At 41.3% G+C, this 20,475-nt stretch overlaps 1 protein-coding gene across 10 annotated transcripts in view; it reads right to left on the bottom strand.

Moving 5' to 3' along the window:
* Positions 1–20,475, bottom strand: part of CHRDL1 (chordin like 1) — a 113,402-nt gene that overhangs the window by 66,651 nt on the left and 26,276 nt on the right. For all 10 annotated transcript variants that reach the window (XM_087427111.1, XM_087427110.1, XM_087427104.1 and 7 more), the window contains 2 exons: positions 18,531–18,643; positions 15,822–15,915 (listed from right to left, as the gene is read on the bottom strand). In XM_087427111.1, coding sequence (XP_087283237.1) covers positions 15,822–15,915; positions 18,531–18,643 — 207 coding nt within the window. The remainder of the gene's footprint in view (positions 1–15,821; positions 15,916–18,530; positions 18,644–20,475) is intronic.

Raw genomic sequence — 20,475 nt, 5'->3', positions numbered from 1 at the left:
GCCAGGACTGAGAAGAAAGTCCTTACATGCTCCCTCCACAGCACTATTAATAACATGAAAAAAAATTATCCGATTTAATCCCAAAGACTGATTTCAAATCAAAACAAAACAAATAAAGGAAAGCAAAACAAAAGAACAGCAAGACAGGCACAAGGGCTCCCCAGGGTTCCTCTAGCTCGTGGGATGGGTGTGGGTGTGAGTGTGTGACAGTGCATGTGAGAGTGAGTGTGGTGGAGTGTGTGTTTGTGAGGGTCACGTGTGTGTGAGTGGGGACAGTGAGGGGTAGGCAGACTTGGAGGCTTTTGGGGTGAGGACTAAGCAAACGTGCTCTGACTCAGAGGAGGACTCTCCCTTTCTCTCCGTGGGGTGAGGAGAATTTAACTTTTGTCAAACAACCTCATACCCAATTCCTCTAAAGGGGGGCAGGGAGGACAGTGTCATAACACAGAGAGTGTTAATAGCTGCTATTTTAACAATCTAAACTCACTGCCCCAGGGCGCCAGGAGAAACTAAACAGTCTTACTGCAAAGGGTGCAATTTTAAAAAATCAAATAAATAGCTGAAGGCACGCTCACACTGAACTTGTGCCCAACTCAGTGTCAATCAACAAGTTTCCATTGAATGCTGGACAAGCCAACCCCTCCTCCAAAGAGAACACAGAAAACATTGTAAGTTCAGTTTGGGGGCAGCTGGATGATCTTATGTATCCTGTCCTTCCCAGTTTTGTTTTTTTTTCCCCCTTTTTGCTCCTTCGTTCTCAGGCTAAGACTTTTGTTTCCTCACCCAGCCCCTCCCAAGTTAATTTCTTTCTAATGCATCTCTCTGGCTCTGGCCCTAAGTGTTGTGGTTCTTCTTTTTTGTGTTCCCACACATGAGGACAGAACTGCTGACCTGGGCCTCAAGGCAGGTTTGTACTGCCTGTGAAACAACAGCTTCCCACCTGCCCAATGTGCTCCGAGTGGAGATGGAGAAAGTAAACCCAAATGTACACAAACTAATGCTACATCTCAATGCTACACTTGAGAGAATTTACATTTTGATAAGCCACATGCTAAAAAATTATACTGTCCCAGCGTTAGGATGTGGCCTACGCACATATTCAAACTAGCCAGACATAGCCACTAAATCTTAGCATAAAATCCTCATCTCCATCCTGGCCAGCATGTTCCCACTTCCCCAGACTGAACTCTGGCCCTGTATTCTAAAATAATAAAAAAGAGCTTGCATTTATTGAGGGCGTACTATGGGCCAGGGATGGTGCTAAACCCGTTACATGTATTAATTCATTTAATCCTCACAACAGTCCTTTGAGGTAGGAACTATTGTTATCCCCTCACATAGTCACTCACACACACACACACTCTCACCCACTCAGACATGAGCGTACCTCATGTATGCTCACACGAGCAGTGTGTAAACTGATCTAAGCCCCTCTGTGCTGTCTCCTCAGCACTCAGTTCTTCAAAGTCCCCTCCCCAAAGTCTCTCCACTGACACCTAGAATTCTATCCATAAGGAATTCTTTTAGTTAAGCATTCACCTTTCTGTTGATAAAGAGTGAAACCCCCTGGAAGGGGTAAGCCAGCCTCATTCCCATCAGGTGTCAGCTTCTATGCGAGAGCCGAGTGGCTGGAGAGAGGTGAGGATGTGGGGGACCAACAGAGAGGAAAATGGGTGCAAAAAGATGTCTGGGAGCATGAAAGACAAATTTCACCTACTCCCTATTTGCAGTAGGCTGGCTCTACAAAATAATGTCTAACCATAGGAAGTATGAGGTCCTTTGAGACTGGGCCTCCATCAACCTGACCTTTCGAGCCTCCTCCCACCAGCACGGACCACACCTACTCCAGTCTCAGTCCCACACATGCCTTTGCACGTGCCCTCTCTCCTCCCCCTCCTCCATCTGGCAAAGTCCCATTTGTCTGTCGGAACCCAGCTCAGATGTTGACTCTTCTCTGAGGAGTCTGGCTCCTGGCTCTTGTAGAGTGTCTCTCTCTCTCTCCCCTCTCTGCCTGCCCAGCCCCTGTCCACATCTTTACCAAAATACTCATCACATTATGTTTTAATGATGTCATTATGCCTGTCTCCTCCACTAGACTGTGAGCAACTTGAGGCAAGGACTCTGAAACCTCAGCACCATACATCGGACCTGACCAAAGCTTGTACCCAGTAAAAGTTTGTGAAATGAACGAATGAGTAAGTGAGTGAATGCATGAATGAGTAGACTGCAGCATCAATTTCTGGTTGGGAGGAGATTCCCTTCCCTGGGCTTCTCTGGGTAAGGCTGCTGTCCAGTGTTTCTCAGTAAGGTCGCCACCGGAATTTGGGGTGGGACACTTCTTCACTGCATTGTGTTCCTACTCACTGTGGAACATTTAACATCCCTGGTTCCTGCCCACTAAATACCAAGGACATTCCCCAATCACTGTGATAATCACAACAGTTCCCCAACATTTCCAAAGCCTTGGGAGATGGGGGGGATTGATCCTCCTGGGATGGGAAGCAGCATGACACCAATGGCTCTTTTCCCTGAGGCTGGTGGTCTGAGAGGCGCCCTGCAGTAGGGTCATGCTGTGCTCCTGCATGAGGTGCTGGAAGACAGGCTCCAGCCAGAACATGAATTTGGAAGAAAGTAGAGACTCAAGCAGTGCTGGCCTGCTAACAGGAATTATGGCAACCTAATCAACACACAACAGTACAGAGCAAAGAATCCTGCTCAACGTTTTTATGATTCGATGCAGGGGAAGGGGTCAGGCTTAGCAAAAAAAAAAAAAAAATCGTCATCAAGCTTTCAAGGCATCCCAGAGATTGTTACCTTGTCCCTGAGTGCATTCTCAGCATTACCCCATGTTTCTGCTAAGGGCTCACTCTGCTTTGAGAACATCAGCATTACTGAGCAGCACACTCACTCAGGGCACTTCTGAAAGTTTGATCAGAAGCAAACAGAAAGGAAAGGCAGAGGTGATGCCATTTACTTCATGCCTTCTGCCTGACACTCACTAAACTTGTCACTTGTTTCCTTTAGACCTCCCACAACTTTTCCCTGAGGCTGGAGCCATACGGTCAGTGCCTGGTTACACGGCTGCTGGCATTGGGATCTATAGGAACAAGAAGTGAAATGCCAGCGTTTCAGGCTTTGCCCACATTCTCTCTTCATGATTTCATGATGCAAACTGAAGATTCGAGATTTAAATTCCTTCTTTCCCCTGCTGTATACCGCCTTGCTGATGTATACCTCTTTATACTTTTCAAAGCAATTTCCCACATCAACTTTGTTTTCACTGTCAGTACAAACTTTAGGAAAAGGTAGGAATTATCACTCATTTTACGAGTTGAGAAAACAGGCACTAAGAGGCTAGCCAGCTCTGTGGAAGTCCCACAGTGAATTGGGAGGAAAGCAGGGTCAAACCCCATATCTTTTCTGACCCTGTGCCTTCCTCTCCCCCATAATAGCACTCACCTGCGGGGAGGGAATGCCTATCCCATAGGACCAAAGCTCTCTCTCCTTCCCAAATGTGGTCCTGATTCTGGAAGCCAAATGGGCTCTCCGGTCAGTGATATAGACCTGAAGCCAGAAGGCTTCATCCAGATGCCAACATACTGGTACACTCTGCAGCCTGGAGGCTGGAAGTCAAAGCCCCAAATGCCCCCAAATGCCTTCTTCCTAATTCCAAGGGTATACCTGGAGGACAGAGAGCACATCCTTCTCTAGGCTTTGGTACTGCTCCGCTTTGTGCAAAAACAAACAAACAAACAACCCCCCCAAACTCGACCAAACCAATCCAAACACCAAGAAGACCAAAATAACGTAAACAACTAAAAAAAATAACAGCCCCCAAATAACCATATGCACATACACAATCCTATGCTTGATTGTAACATTTAAAGGTCCTCTGGTCACCTTTTGCCTCCAATCATAACCATCCAAAACAAATGAAAATGTAGGGTCATTTAAAAATACACTATGCTGGAAAATATAATTTACATACCTAAAACATAAATGTACAGTCAAATTCATGATTATAAAGCAACACCCCTGTAACTACCATGCAGGTCAAGAAAGAGAGCACTGCCAACACCCCAGAAGGCACCGTCCCGCCCCACTGGAGGTAACCACAATCCTGACTTTTAGGACAATTATTGCCTTGCTTTTCATTACAGTTTTATCACATTTGTGCACCTCCCTAAATAATATAGTTTAGTTTTGCCCGTTTTGAACTTCCTATTGATTGAATTGCATTGTATACATTTGTGTGTTAATGTGTGTCTTGCTTTTACTCAGTGTGAAGCTTGAGCTGTAATATATTGACTTTTAAAAGACCTCTCCTCCTCTTACTCATGCCTGGAAGTACTTTCTTGTACCTATCTTTTTCATGCTGCAGCTCATTTCTGTCCACTCTCCCCCTTTGGAGATGGAAGGGGAAAGCTGATCAGCATCCTCTAAGTCCCATTTATCTTTCTGAAGATCGGTGAAGTCCCTTCAGTCTTTCTTTCACCAGGCTCAGTAATTACACTTTTCCTTCAACATTGCCTCATAGGTTTGATACTCTGACCCTTTAATAATCTCTCTAATAAAACTATATTGAATGGCTCCAGACATGATTTCCCTCAGAAAGCAAACTCAGAGGAGGCTCTTTGGGAAATGTACTTCTCCAGATAAAGGAAAACAGGGACAGAGTTCTACCTCTATGGATCTCTCTAAAAGATGACAAAACCTGCCGGTAATAATCTCATGCCGGATGGTGCTCTCTGAAACCCCATGGGAAACGTTAATAAGGAATACGCCTGTCTTTCAAAACCCAGCATTTCACACAGTCATTACTGCTAGTTACTGCTTTTCATGGCTGTCACTGTTCAAGACAGCATGGTCTCTGGAGTCTTCCTCACCCTATGAAAAATGTGCTTTGAAAACCAACATTCGCTAGATTTTTCTAAGACTCCTTAGTTGTCTCCTGACTTCATTTTCTCATCTCTAGCACTAGCCGCTTCTCAAATTTTTTTCCATTCTCCCTCCCATTTAAAAAAGAAAGAGATGTTACAAAATAGATGAATCTTGAAAACACTGTGCTAAGTAAAATAAGCCAGTCATAAAAGGACAAACATCATATGATTCCACTTACATGAGGTACCTAGAATAGTCAAATTCCTAGAGACAGAATGTAGAATGATGGTTGTCAGGGGCTGGGGGTGGGGGAAATGCAGAGTTGTTTAATGGGGACAGAGTTTCAGTTTGGGAAGATGAAAAAATTCCCGAGATGGATGGTGGTAACGGTTGCACAATAACGTAAATGTACTAAATGCCACAAAACTGTACACTTAAAAGGGTTAAAATAGTAAATTTTATGTTATGCATATTTTACTGCAATAAAAATTTAAAAAAAATAAAAAGAGATTAAAAAAAAAGAGAAGAAAGGAGGGAGGCAGAGAGGGAGGGAAGAGAGAGGAAGAGAAACAAAGAAACAAAGCAAGGAAGAAAGAATGCCAAATTTCCCTGCCCCTCTACCTCAACCCCCATTTCCCTCCTAATAAAATACTGAAGGAATACACCATATAAAAGGTATGATGGTGAGTGTGGACTCCGATTTGGCCCTAGATCCCTGAAGGCATGATCTTGTGAATGTGGAAAAATCAAAGCTGCACAAATTTGCTAAAGAAAAGCAAACACAGCTTGCAGGGACACTTCCCTTATCTTTATGTTTTAAAAGTAACCTCTACTCCCAAGTTTGATGTCTTTCCCTTTCTCTCCAATTAAAAAAAAATCCAACCAACCTCTTCCTTCCCCTCCTGCAGACAAGATATAGTACATATACTTCATAGCCTCTCTCCAATTCAAGGAGTACAACTAAAAAAAAACAAAAACAAACAAACAAAAAAAACTGTCTCAGCAGCCACACATCTATTGCTGAACCACTTCCCACTCTCTGGGTCTTAGCGCATATGTGGCAAAGACAAAAGACAACACATCAAGACGTTTATAAAATACACTACTTTGATGGCCAAAAATGGAGTCCTGTGAGGAGGTGGATTTTGGAACAGATTTCAATAACTGACACCCTAACTCTGGCAGTTTCTAAAATCACTTTTAGGGAATAGCTGACGTTGTAAGAACCTAAATACAAAAATCAGATGAAAATCATTCTAATAAAGACTGTTATTTATCTTAGTGGCTGCAAATAATCTGGTAAACCTTTTGGGTTATAGGCATTTTGAATCCAAAACCCTGAAGTGAAACCTTTTGGCTCTAGGCAACAGATAGCAAGGCTATTTGGTTACTTCTGGAACATATTGGTTTTAAATTCACAACCCCAAACTGAAAAACTTGAGAGCTGGCAACTCATCCTAGAAATCACTGTGTCCTCTGCCACGAATAAAGAACTTATCCTTGATATTACAGAGAGACTTGGTGCTCCATGGGACTGGGGGGAAGGCAAAGCCTGACTCTCTGGGCTCCTTATTCAACACCTCCATAATTCTTCCAGGTACCCAGGCTTGTAGCCTCGGGATCTCCCCCCAACCACCCACTCACCCACACACTCTCTACCATCAAATTCGGCTTTCTAGATCCTGTGTGCACATTAAATTAAAAGTGATTAATAAGAGTTACCATTTTCAAAGATAGATGAATGTATCAGAAATCAAAGCCTAAATTCACAAGATAAAGCTGTAATAATGATAACATTTCAGGTATCAGGCAACTTAGCAGAGAAGTGGGGTGGGGGAGGAGGAGGCTGACACAATGCTAGCTGAACAGGTCTAGGAATCACAGGTCACGGGAAATCAAGGTAATAATCTCTTGCTCTACTTACTCTGAAAGCAGGCTCTGGTTTAAGGGTCAGCCCTGCAACTAGGAAGAAAGCTCACTAAAGGACATTTTAGTAATTCTTTCCTTAAAATACCCTAGATGTGACTCTTATTTCAAACTAAGTTGAAAACAGACTAAGCTGAAAACACTGATTTTATTTCAAACTATGTTGATTGCTTTTCCCTTTGAGAGTTTCATTTGTTTATCAGCAGAAATTCCTGGGCTAATTCCGAGAAATGCCATTCATTTCTCGCCAACAACAAGTCACGGACAATGGGAGGGGTAGAGGCTGGAGCTCCCTACAGAGGGTCCTTTTTCTGGACATGACAGCCAGGGGCTCTGAATATGGAAGATGGCAGAAGAGAAAGGCTATGGGTGGGAGCTCTGGGAAAGCAGGGAGGCGGGCCAGATGGAACAATGAGCTCACGTTACTGCAGAGTTGGTCCTGGGGAAGTGCCACACAGTCGAATTATGTTTCCGGGGAGCCTATGCTCCCCATTATCAGAGAAACAATGTTGTCCTGCTGTCCCCAAGCCCTCTGCAGATGCACAGGGCCCTCTAACCCAAGATCACACCCAGGACTGCTCTCTGTAGGCAGTGCTCTTGACCTATTTTATCAAGATCTCCCCTGGGTCCTATTACTACAGTATAGTCCCCAGTCCAACTGTATCAGAATTCATTGGGGTGCTTGTTTAAAACACAGAATATCCACTGCTGCCCAACCGAATGAGAATTTTTAGTGTAGGCCCTGGGAATCTGCATTTTATCAAATCCCCTAAGGTGATTCTTCAGCACACGATAGTTTGAGTAACACTAGTTTGGGGTTTTGTTCTAAAATGGCCTGCTACACTATGAATTTCTCCAAATTAAGATACTGTATATACCAATAGCTTATTGCTCTAACACAAATAAGTTCTGGAAACTAAACGGCATCATCCAACACTTTCTAAAACATGTATTAAATAACACTAATCCTGCAAAGTGCTCTACAAAAGACAGGGCCTATGGCTGAATGAGTTTGGAAAATACTGCATCCCATACACTTTTTTATAGATTCATAATGCATATTAATATATTAAAGGCTCTGAGAAGTCCTGCATTAAAAGAAACCTGTTTAGCTTTCTCTATTCCAGAAACTCTCACGTTTATTTGACCATATAAATGTTTTCCATAGTAAATCCTATTATCATCCCATAAAATTGTGTTCCTTGCAACAAACTTTGGGAAACACTGCCTTAACCCAGAAAAGTGATTATAATGGTAGAGGTTTCTTAAATATAGAAAGCAAATAGAAGATTTATTTGGGACAAATGGAGCTTCTCAGTATCCTTCAATGAAGTGCTACCTTCTTCACCTTTGTGTGGGGCCAGCTTTGGTTAATGTTCATTGAAAGAAATAGAAGAGTTCTGCTCTACCATGATGGAAAGCCATAGTTTCCCTAAAAGTTTTGTTCTTATATGACATAAGGGCTTCTAGCATGTTAACAGGAAATCACATTCTTTTTAAAAACCAACTAAATCACCACAGTTTGCTAGAGACAAAGAACACCTCACCTGGCAGGAGGCAAGTTGGGTGCTACTTCCCTGCAAGTTTTAACCCTTCATACTCTGCACGGTGTTCAAGGACCAAGTGTATGAGGAAAATAATGGAAATGAAGCATGGAAGACAGCGAAAGGGGTGTAAGATGTAAGACAGCAGACAGTGTAGACATGGAGGGTCTAGTGATCAACAGTGAACATCTCTGGTTACCTCTCAGCAATCAGTATAAGAACACCAACAATGATAAAAAAGTAAAATCTCTGCTATGCAGAGACCATCATTCCAGAATCCTCAAGCTTTTGGATAGCTCTGGACCCAAAAAGAGGTTTCTTTTGTTTTGTTTTGTTTTAATACACTAATCTTTATCAGGCAAAGAAATGGCCCCCAGTTGATCATCTTGCACACTATAGCTACTGTAGTCACCTTACCAAAGCAAAATAATATGCTAATTGGCTGTTACTGTTTAAAGAATTGACCTTTTTCAATAAAATCCAAGAGGCAAGTGAATACAGAATTCAGAAAAGAACAAAAGAAGAGAAGAGAGAGCAATGAAGATCAGACATGGATGATGGCAACAGCAGGAATCAGCAGCAACCATGAGGATGGCAAGCAGCAGATACTCAAAGAGATGAACCAAAAGAAGATAGGGTAGCTTTAAAATTTGAAAGCGATTCCTCGATAGGTTAAACATAGAATTACCATATGACTCAGAAATTCCACTCCAGGTATATACCCAAAATAATTGAAAACACATGCCACACAAAAACTTGTACATGAATGTTCATAAAAGCACTATTCACAATAGCCAAAAGGTGGAAACAATCCAAATGTCCATCAACTGATGAATGGATAACAAAATGTGGTCTAGCCATACAAGAGAATATTATTCAGCCATAAAAAGGAATGAAGTACTGATACAAGCTACAACATGGATAAATCTTGAAAACATTATGCTGAGTGAAAGAAGCCAGCCACAAAAGGCCACATACTGTATGATTCCATTTATATGAAACACCCAGAATAGACAAATCCATAGAAACAGAGAGCAGACGAGTGGTTGCCAAGGGCTGGCGAGGGGAGAAGTTAATGGGGAGTGACTGTTTAAGGGGCACAGGGTTTCCTTTTGGGGTGGTGAAAAATTTCAGGAACTAGGTTAGTGGTGATGATTGCACAACACTGTGAATGTTCTTAATGCCACTAAATTGTACACTTTAAAAACAAATTTTATGTTATGTGTACTTTACTACAATAAAACATAAAAAAATCCCCCCTGAACTTCTTCCCTAAAAAAAAAAAAAAAAAACTGGAGGGAGCAAAACAGGCCAGTCTGCTTGATTACTGTTAACACTAGAAGTCATAAATAGAACCAGAGCCCCTTTTTACATAAATGTATGGGATAGGAGGCAAGAGAAACACAATGTGCAGATAGCTCAGTGATTACAGACCAAAAGACAGGTTCAGAGCGGTCCAGCGACTTGCAACCCTCACTCTACACCGTCAAAGGCCAAATGCCATATATCTACCTCATCTTCTATAGTCTGTTTCTGCTAGAGTATAGATTTGTGTAATCCAAACTTGTTCATATGCGAGTGCTAAATAAGAGAACGATGTTGGTATAAAATAGAAATTGCATTGGTTCATACCTGATTTTTCCCAGCAAATTAACATTTTGCACCATCAAGTGACAGCAGCTGAATGCCAAGTACAATAACACAACTGAAATCAGCAAACCATGAAGGAATACAGTACTCTATCCTATTCCCATTCACCCCACATTCTTCCTCTTGGCTCAGTTTGGCCATATGCTCTGTCTTATAAGTGCTTATTACATGATTCTCTCTCTGATCTTTGTGTATTTTTCTCTTGTCTCTATAACTCAGCAGCCTCAACCCTTCCTTATAACCACTTCCTTCAAGCTAATGTCACCATTTTAAAAGGTGGTAAAGTCTATACTTACTGCAATATTCTTGTATTTATTAGAAATCTAAGATGCCTTTTTAAATCATGCTACTATCTTATTAGTATAGTCCTTTTGTTAGTACTCTGGTTATAAATTTTCATAAGTTTCCAGTTGTTTTCTCCAATCCTGTTTTGTCCTTAAGTCCTGTTATTTTTCTGTGTACAGTTTTGCAGAATGTGAGAATTTTCAGAAATGCATACATTGCATTATGGTAGAAATGCCTGTATTCACTAGCTAGCTCACAACACAACTACTGTCCAGAGAGAAATGGCATAGGGCCTCCAGGTTCTTCTTACAGGAACACAGACTATAGTGCGTCACTGAAAAGGTCGTTTCCTTAACCTACCTTGAATTTAAAAGGCTGGGGTGAGGGGTGCCTCTGTTGGAAAACCACACTATCACTGTCCCTAATAAAACCATATGATAGAACTAAACTTTTTCACACCTAGCCAAAAGGGAACACTGTGGATTAGGTCTCTGGTAACAGATCAAATCAGATATTTTGGCAATTGTATAACAGCTCTTTAATGACCCAAGAATGCTAGAATATCTCCAAGAGAAGCCCAATTTATTAATCCTGAATAGCAAATTCATTAAGAATGGCCATTAAAAAAAACTGTTAGATAATATTGTGATTTAGGTTCCTGGTCACTATAAAAGTCTTCTTTTGATGATAAAATTATACATTTTATAGAACAAAAGAAAAGAAGTCATATTCTTTCTCTCTCCTCCCCCCTTTTACCACTCCACTTCCCCAAAAGAGAAGATATGGAATTTCATTTCTAGAAATCTCACATTAACAGGGAATACAGAGAGTCCTGCTTAGAGACTGGGGTGCATTTAATGACCTTTCTGACTTCTGTGCAGTCTTGACTTTTCCATCAAGAATGTTCTAGCCTCCAGGTAGCACCAGCCCTCTTTGGGTCCAGTAGAGCCCTGTGGTATGTGACCAAGACTTGACCTCTGCCATAAAGACTAGGGGAAGTGCTGATGAAAAAATTTTCATTTGCTCTTCATGGGAATCAGTATAGATTTCTCTCTGGTAATTCTGGAAAAGCAGTCTGCATACTCTGATTTCCACGGTTTAGCAGGAGCTGCAGGAGAAAACCTAAAATGCAGATGGGAACCCTGGAAACTTCGGAGGTAGGGAGTTTAGAAAGCAAGAGCCATGGGAAACACAGAAACAAACAGGGAGGCGATGGATCCTCTGTCTCCTCAAATGGAACGTGTGCTCCAGGCATGGCCTGCAGGCCCCTCCCACCGAGTCCATCACTATCCAGGTGAATGTTCCCCAAAGTCAATACTGCTATAGGGTAGTATGCAAGCCAAAATCTTGGGTATATGGTTTCCTTGTTTGTTTTCTCTTTTTGATACAGAGCTTGTTCATCATCTTGGCTTTAAATCTTCTATTTTTAAGCGAGGACATTTTCATCACAGTTCCTTCCATTGGGTTAAGACAGAAAATTAGAGCCCCTTCCTTTGACCAAGACTTCCTGTGGCCCTAAAGGCATGAGTTTCCTCATACCTTATAATCACCGGGGTGGAAGGAATACAGAGGAGTCATCACAGTCATTGCCCTGTCTCAAAGCAGAACTGTGCCAACTCTATCTCAGGTGGGTGGCTACTTTTTTATTTCCAGAAATACGCAGTAAAGAGACCAAAATTATCCTTAGGGATTTATTCTAGAATTTACCAACCAATGTGTCCCAAAGGTCATCCTTTTATCAAACTCATTCTTCTCTGGTATGGTTTAAACCCATTTACCGTTGTTTTACCTTCAATAGAAAGAAAGAATAGCTGGTTTGCAATTTGGTTCAATACAACAGAGAGAGTAATTGAGAAAACTCCCTGCCCTTTTCCAATCAAAGAAGAGTGAGAGATGAAAAGTAAAATTAACAATAAATAAATAAATATGGGGCCGACCCTGTGGTGTAGCAGTTAAGTGCACGTGCTCTGCTGCTGGCAGCCTGGGTTTGGATCCCAGGCATGCACCGAGGCACTGCTTGTCAAGCCATGCTGTGGCGGCGTCCCATATAAAGTGGAGGAAGATAAGCACAGATGTTAGCCCAGGGCCAGTCTTCCTCAGAAAAAAGAGGAGAATTGGCATGGATGTTAGCTCAGGGCTGATCTTCCTCACAAACAAACAAAAGATAAATAAATAAATAAATAAATAAATAAATAAAACTTTAAAACTGCAAAATCATGCTCAGGAAAAAAAGAGGCTCTTTGTGGAATAAAACATAGAAGGAAAGTATAGCAATAAATGGGGGCCAAAGCCATATGGTACACTGGCAGCTGGGACTGGATACAGACAGTTGGGGCCAGACAGCTGAGCAAGAACTATGGCCTGCAAGTGGCTTCCTGTGTACAGCTGGAGACTAGAGTCACACTGCTCACATGTAAACAGGGGCTGACATTGCTCTGCCCACCCAAGCTGGTTCCCTCAAATGGACTGATTGCCCAAGGTAGGCAGCTGCAGCTGATGTCCCAGTGCAACATCATTATCAGGGACTAGCATTGCACAAGAAAGCAGAGGCAGAAATAAGACCATCCAGGCATGAGGGACCCCAAGCTAAGAGAGTAATATATGACCTGGTTTACAGCTAAGCCAACTACAAGGCCTGAAATAACCATCCCACCAGGAAGGAAGGGCTTATGCAAGAGAAAACCTCCATATATGACGAGCTTTTAGACAAAAATTTTAAAAAACAAGGTGAAATTCAGAACTAACAAAAGCTGTCAAGAAATCCAACAAAAGTGAGAATTCACACCTGAAAAAGATATAGATATTTGAACAATCTGAAATGGATTATAAATATTTAAATACCTTAAAGAAATAAAGAAGGGAATAAGATGCCAAGGACAATAACAAGAGTTTATAAAACAGCAACATGCAGAAATTTTAAAATATAATTCAAAAACTTGGGGGGAAATATAGTTATTGAAAATAACACAACAAACAAAACCCAACAGATGGCCTAGATAGTAGGCATGAAAAGGCTGGAGAAAGAATTCATGAACTGGAGGACAGAACTGAAGTAATATATCATTATGGGGAGAACATGAGGATGGAAAAAATAAAGGAGACATTAAGAGACACAGAGGATAAATTAAATGAGCTGCAATAACATACACCAAAGACAACTCTGAGAATGAGAAAAAAGATAGAAGGGGAAGAAGTAATTTTCACAAAAACAATGACTAAAAATCGAAGAGAAATTTGAGTCCTTTGGCTGAGCAGGATAAATAAAAATAAATCACGCATCTACACACCTTGTTGTGTACATCAAAGAAAAAGAGAAAATCTTAAAAGCTAGAAGACGAAAACAGCTTACCTACAAAAGAACTACAATCAAACAGCAGACTTCTTATCCACAAAGGAAGTCAACAAACCATTTATTAATATCTTCAAAGTGCTGAGGGAAAATAAACATGCACCTATAATTTTATACCCAGCCAAATTATCATTCAAGAATGAGGGCAAAATAAAGACATTTTTGCATATAAGGATTAGGGAACTTTAGTACCACTACCCAAAGAAAGAACTGTTAAGTTATAGTTAACAAGAAGCAAAATGAACTCACGAGGAAGTGACCTGCAAGAACTAGAAGGAAGAGAAAATGAACAGCCAGTTTCTACACTCCATAAAATGGGCTTTTAAGTCTTCAAGACAATGTGTTTATTTCTTTCAATTTTCTCTTTTGGGATTTATGACCTCAATCTTTTTAATACTTTCTTTTTCTCTCAAAGTAACTGCTAGCTTATACCTTCCCTTTTTCTCAATACCTGCTTCTAGTTATGCAGCTGGGGTGAATGACAGCCATACTCCACTCTGTGCTTTTCCACCCTATGCTCTGTGTCTGAGTCACGCCTCAACCTCCTTCCTAGGGAAGAATAGTCACTACATAGCAGTTTAGATAAATTCCTATGACATTAGACCACCTTTGGAGGCTTCTGGAAAAAAAGCTTTTATAAGGCTACTTGACAAGCAACCTGGCAGATTAAAAACAAAAAAACTCTCCAGACTAGCTTCTTTATCAGAAACTGCTCCCTTCTACCAGAACTCCCCCCATACCACACCCTTGCAATCCAGTTTAAGTAGAAGAAGCAAACGACACATATGAAAATAGTAAGCCTAATAGGGATTGATTCCAAAAACCAAATTTTAGGTTCATCATATGCTGAGTCAGTCTCTTACATCTTGAAGCATATATTATCATCACCGCTACTCAGAATGATAGACCCGTGACATGGCGTGATCTTTTGCAATCTGGGAAAGAATCCCGTTTTCACCAGAGTGTATTTACTGCTGCAGGAAAGATACTTTATAAAGGTGGTGACAAAAAGCATTTGGGGGTTTCTTCTCCATTAAACAAAAACTCCATTCCTGTAACATTTCAGTTAACTGAGTTTTCACTGAATCTCATTCCTAGCTTCATTCCTACCATTTCTGCCCTGACACTTTTGGTGTCTCTCGTGTTCATTCTGGAGGTTCCTTATTACTTAAGAAAGCACCATTTATTACCTAAACTAGTGGTTCTTCATGTCTTTAGGATCATATACACCCCCTTTAGGAACACCAATAAAGCCACGGCTCCTCTTTAAAGGAATTTATATGTACACATAGTTACACTAAAATGTGAGAACAATTTTAAAGGGTTCACTGACCCCATATAGCTCACCTACAGGCCCTAACTCAAGAACCTCCATCCTAGAGGGAAACAGAATCAACTTACAGGACTACAAGGCTTCTACTGCCCAGATCCCAAGACTGTCACTTAGCTTTTCCTAGGACAGCTGTCAGGCCCACAGGCATTCTCTGAATCACCCCATGCTTGCACGCCTCTCGTGTGGGAGCCAGGCCTCAGGCAGACGTGAACAAAGTGTCATTGACAGAGCCCCTGCCTCAGACAAACACCCTAGCCGCAAACCATGAAAACAGATGTCCTAACAGCCTTGTGAAAAAGTCTCTGCCTGCCTCCCCTTAGAGTCGCTCTTAACAATGTGTACATAATAACTCTGCAGTCTGGAGGAGGTGACCATTCAGCAGGCAGGCAGCTTTATACTGTCATAAACCTCGCTTGTTCAGCCCCTTTGATTTATGAACAGCCCCTCATCATTTAGAAGCTATGCTTGGATGCAACTCCAGCACTAATTGCATAGGACACGTGCCGCCATGCTACAACTCCCCTGGTGCCTGCTGCCCACAGCAAGAAGAGGCTGTTTATGGCAGAAAATCTCTGGGCCACAATTCCCTTCCCCCACTTGACATCCACGTTCAAATGATTAAAAGCCCAATGAAAATCTGTTACTTGGTATCCAGTAACTTATTAGAGCCTAGAATGTGCCCCTCTTGGGCTATAAACAGTATTTAGGGGCCAGTATGGGCTGTCTAAAAGAGTCCTATTGTTATTTCTGTCTGGGAGTTTCCCTTCCGGGGAATTAGGGAGATGGAGTGGGTTGGGTGGAAGAGGGAGGAAGGAGAATCACAGCTGGGAAAGAAAGAAGTGAACTGGTTCACCTGGGCAGTGAGGGCAGCACAGATGAGGAATATGCACGGGAGACAGGCAATGAAGGCTTGGACATCTGACTCGGCTGCAAAGCACATTCCCGTTCTGAAAGAGAGGAGGTAATAAGAAAAAAATAAATGTCTTTCAAAGGTCACTGGGATCATGCCAGTTTGGGAAATAGTCATGCAGGGACTCACCCAGACAGTGAATAATGCATTCCCTAGAAACTGAATGAAATCAGCATTTTCTTTTCTTTTCTCATCACTGGCACCTCCACTGGGTTCGTTGATAGCTTATTGGCATATTTTTCTAAGGCTTGGATCACTACTGCTCCAGTTTTCAAAGCCTTCCACTAATTGTGGGAGGCTTCTCCTGGCCTGGGTCTGTGGTATTTCTACCATTCCCCAGTTCTAGCTGCACATCTTTTGCAAGAGCCTCGTCTGATTTCATAATCACCTGCCCAATGCCATGGAAGGGAAGGAATAATAAATGATGGGTCCCCTGAGCTGCTACCCACCACTGGGCAAGGAAATATCCCTAGCACATGGATCGTGGATTCCGTATGCCTCTGCCTTGGTCGAGTAGGCTGAGTGCCTCCTCTCCTCATTTCCTTTTTCAGTCAAAAATTTTTAAAGAACAAGCTAGAGTTTGAAATTGAACTGATTAGCTAGCATGCCTGGGTGGGGCAACTGGGTCTCTGTCTGACTTACAATTATAAGATCCCTAGCTCTGAAAGCTCTTAACCATTGCTAAAACAAAGGAAGACTTTGGAAATCAATTTTGCATTAATATTTTCCATCCATAATTCATTTGAAGCAAGGGTTACTTGTATCTGTCAGGCTCTTGTTGGGGAAGAGGGTGATGAAGAGGATGGAGAAAGAGAAGATGCCTAGCACTTAAGCTGTTGGCATTGGGATCATATTAACATTTTCACTGCCCTGCAGATGGAAAAGCCTCAGCCCCCAAGGGTTAGCTGTCCATTTCCAATGTGTTGGGTCAAGAATATGACACAATCATGCCATACCAGGCAGTTAATAAGTCCCCAGACGCTCTATTTAATACCCTCCCTGGCCATTTAAAGAAGCAGGCTTCTTTTATCCAAATCTGAATCACCCTCCCACAAACCTTTTTCTTTTCTCATGTACCTTCTAGGATAAATTTTTGGAGTGTTGCATTTGGAAACACCACAGAGCCTCCTTATGTGTCACACACCTCAGAGCCAGGTGGTATCATCCTGAAGTGAGATCACTAAAGCTTATCAGAAACCACTCCTCCTGGCTGAGGTCTAAACTGATTCCCCATTAATGCTTTATACTGAATTCTGTTCTACAGTTAACAGATTAATAAAAATAATGATAACCATAATGATAGTGATGATGGTGATGACAACAGCAGTTAACATTTCTTGAATGTTGACTGCGACCGAGCACTGTTTCAAGAGACTGAAATGGATTAGTGAAATAGGTAAATATCACTAATCCATTTTAAAGAAGAAGCTGAAAGAATCTCAGAGAGGTTAGGTAACTCGTCCAACATAACATGGCTGATAGGTGGCAGAGCCAGGGATGGAAACTTGGTCTGTCTTGATGCTAGAGGCGTGCAGCCTCTTAATACCACTTGATGTTGCCTGAAGGTTAGGTTTCCACATGCTCAAAATTCTGAAAGCCCAATTTTCTGCTCAAAAGGCAAAATAATCAGGCTTGCAAGTGACTGCTCCTGTTCTACCTGGGTACTAGCAAGGAGTTTCAGTTCTTCCATGGAGTCTGAAGTGAGAGGTCGGTCTTGAAAATTTTCTGTATGTTCATAATTCTCAATTCTCAAGGCCTAGTACAAGGCCTTTCTCCCCAATTGGCCTAGTGGAGTGGTTCTCCACCAGGGGTCATTTTGCTCCCCGAGTAACTTTGGCCATGTCTGGAGACGTTTTTGGTTGTCACAACTACGGTTGGTGCTACTGGCGTCTAGTGGGTAGAGGCCAGGGATGTTGCTAAACATCCTACAATGCATAGGACAGACCCCACAACAAGGAACTATCTGTCCCCAAATGTCAATAGTGCAGAGGTTGAGAAACCCTGGCCTAGTATATGATGGTAGAGGCTTGTTCAGAAAGATGGACCATAGCTGTGGTCCTGGGTCAAGGTCACGGAAAGAAGATGGGACTACCTGCTTTGTCTGTTACAAAGATGGCATTTAAATCAGCCTCTCTGATGACTAGACAGGAACCAAGGCCAAGCCAAAAGAACTCTAATCTTCACCAGGTAAGGGCCACGGTTTCACAACCTCAATCCAAATTACAGCTATTAGCTGTGACAACATATAATACACTCTCCCAATAAACCAGTGTATAATCTGTCCTAACCTCTTCTCTAAAGGCCAGCCTTGAAAATGGTTTTCAAAACCAATTTTGTCTTACAATCCAGGCATTATGTTGAGCTTTTTCCCCCACTCCCACTAACAAGCTATTCTGCCTTCTACCACCATGCCCTATATTATTTAGCTAAGAGACCATAAGTACCTGTCCATAGCAAATACTCAGAGATCCCATAAAAAATCAGCCAAAAGGCAACAGACAAAAAAGATAGGAGATGTGTACTTTTCCTTGCGATCTGCTTCTTTACTTCTTTATGCTTTTGACACCCATGTTCCCTGGCCATCTGGGTACTGAAAGCACCTCTGCATGCTGAGGAGCAAGCTGAGAAATCATATGCCATGAGGGATTGTACCTCTGAGCAGATGCAGTTCACGCAGTAAACCAACCCATAAGGTTCCAGGTAAGGATGCCACCTCTCACCCACTCTGTACTTCTTGTCTTGAAACACACAGTATGTCTCTGAATCTGTGAGGAAGGAGATGGAAAATATGCCTGTTAGAAAACATGGACCAAGTCACAACATCCAAAGGCAATCATAGGTTCCATCCATTTTAGTGTACATCAAGGGAAGAGGCATAGGGAATATTTATAGAACCCCTACTATAGGCTCAGTGTTTTACATGCTTTGCTTATTTGATCCTACGATGACCGAGTAAAGTAGGCACTACTATCAGTCTCATTTTATATATGAGGGAAATCAAGGGTCATATAACCAGTAAGTAACTGACATGAGACTCAAACCCAAGTTTGCCTGACAGTGAAGCCAAAATCTTGACTATCACTCTGTTATAATGGTAAGATAAGGGAGCAAGTCATGTGTCCTTTTGGAAAAGGTTGTGTTCTCTTGCTTTGGAAATGCAAGCTAATGTCTGAAATGCTGATCTATCAGAACATTCTCAGAGATGTCTTGTGGTGGTATAGGAGTGATGGGCTAAACACATTGTATTAGGTCCCTATAAATGGCTTTGCCCACACAGGCTAACATAATTCAATCATTAAACAAATATTTGGGCACTTACTCTGTCAGGCACTATGCTAAGTTCTGGGGATAAAACAGTGAGCAAAAATACACACACTCCTTGTTCTCATTCAACTTACAGGCTTCTTCTTGTGTAAACAACTCCCAATTAACTCAAAAGTAACATCTCCTTCCTCTTTGCTAAAATAGAAACTTCGATAGTGACAGCTTATTTTGTACCATAGTTACTTGAGCATATATACTATGTTACCTGTCTTAATTTATATGTCTTATTTCCTCAAAGATCCTCAAAAGTAGGCAACATTTATTCTTTACTCTCTATCTATTACATGGCCTAGCATGCTGTGGTCAATAAATTTAAGATATTGACAAATGACTAGTAAATGAATTTCCAAATCATGCGGTTTGTCTTCTGATCCCATCCTCTTCTATCTCCTGCTTCCCATAATACAAGGTCAAAATAAACCAAGACTCCTCTTGTAGCAAACACATTCATTTCCCTCACGCTCTCCAGTAGACATTTCCCTGATGATCAAAATTGAAAGAATAAAGAAGAGGTAGATAAGCAAGAAACTGGGAGAAGATATTTTCAAAAAATAAAGTATTAGTATAAATAAAGTATTAGTATCTGGAACATTTTTTATTCACTCAAATCAATAAGTAAAGGATCAACCAATCCAATAGAAAAATGATCTAAGGACATGAACAGCAATTTAGAGAAGAAATGGGAACAGGCAATAAACATGAAAAGATGTTCAACCTCACTGGTAATCAGAGATTCAAATTAAAACTACACTGCGATAATTGTCTCAAATCTCTTACTGCTTCAAAGACCCTCAATGATTCTTTCCAACTACTCACACGAAAAATTCCAATTTACTTTTCAAATATTTATTTCCAACTTATTCAGAATGATGAACTGGGAGTCAGAAAATCTAGGTTTGAGTCTTAACTAGCTCTAGCTGTGTAGCAGTGAGCAAGTCATTTGAACTCTGTCAATCTCAGTTTTCAACATCTGTGAAATATGGATTATATGTCTGTCAAGCAAACGTTGGAGGATTAAATGAAGCTCTTTGTAAATTATAAAGTGCTACAAAATGTAGAGTATTATTTTATATTAATTGATTATTTTCTAATTAGAAAAGTAATGCATACTCAATGTAGAAAATTGGAAAACATTCACAAATACACAAAAAGAACAAAATAAGAACATAAACATATACAGAGGAAAGAAACACTACACACAATTCCAGCACAACAAGACAATCACATTTAATATGCTGGTAACTTATAAATAGCCTGTGGGTTGAAGAAAAAA

The sequence above is a fragment of the Ceratotherium simum genome, chromosome X (genome assembly GCF_057802395.1).
Source record: "Ceratotherium simum simum isolate JZ-2026a chromosome X, ASM5780239v1, whole genome shotgun sequence".
Taxonomy (NCBI): domain Eukaryota; kingdom Metazoa; phylum Chordata; class Mammalia; order Perissodactyla; family Rhinocerotidae; genus Ceratotherium; species Ceratotherium simum.
Note: the sequence above shows the minus strand (reverse complement) of the source record. Positions and strands in the feature narration are given on the sequence as shown.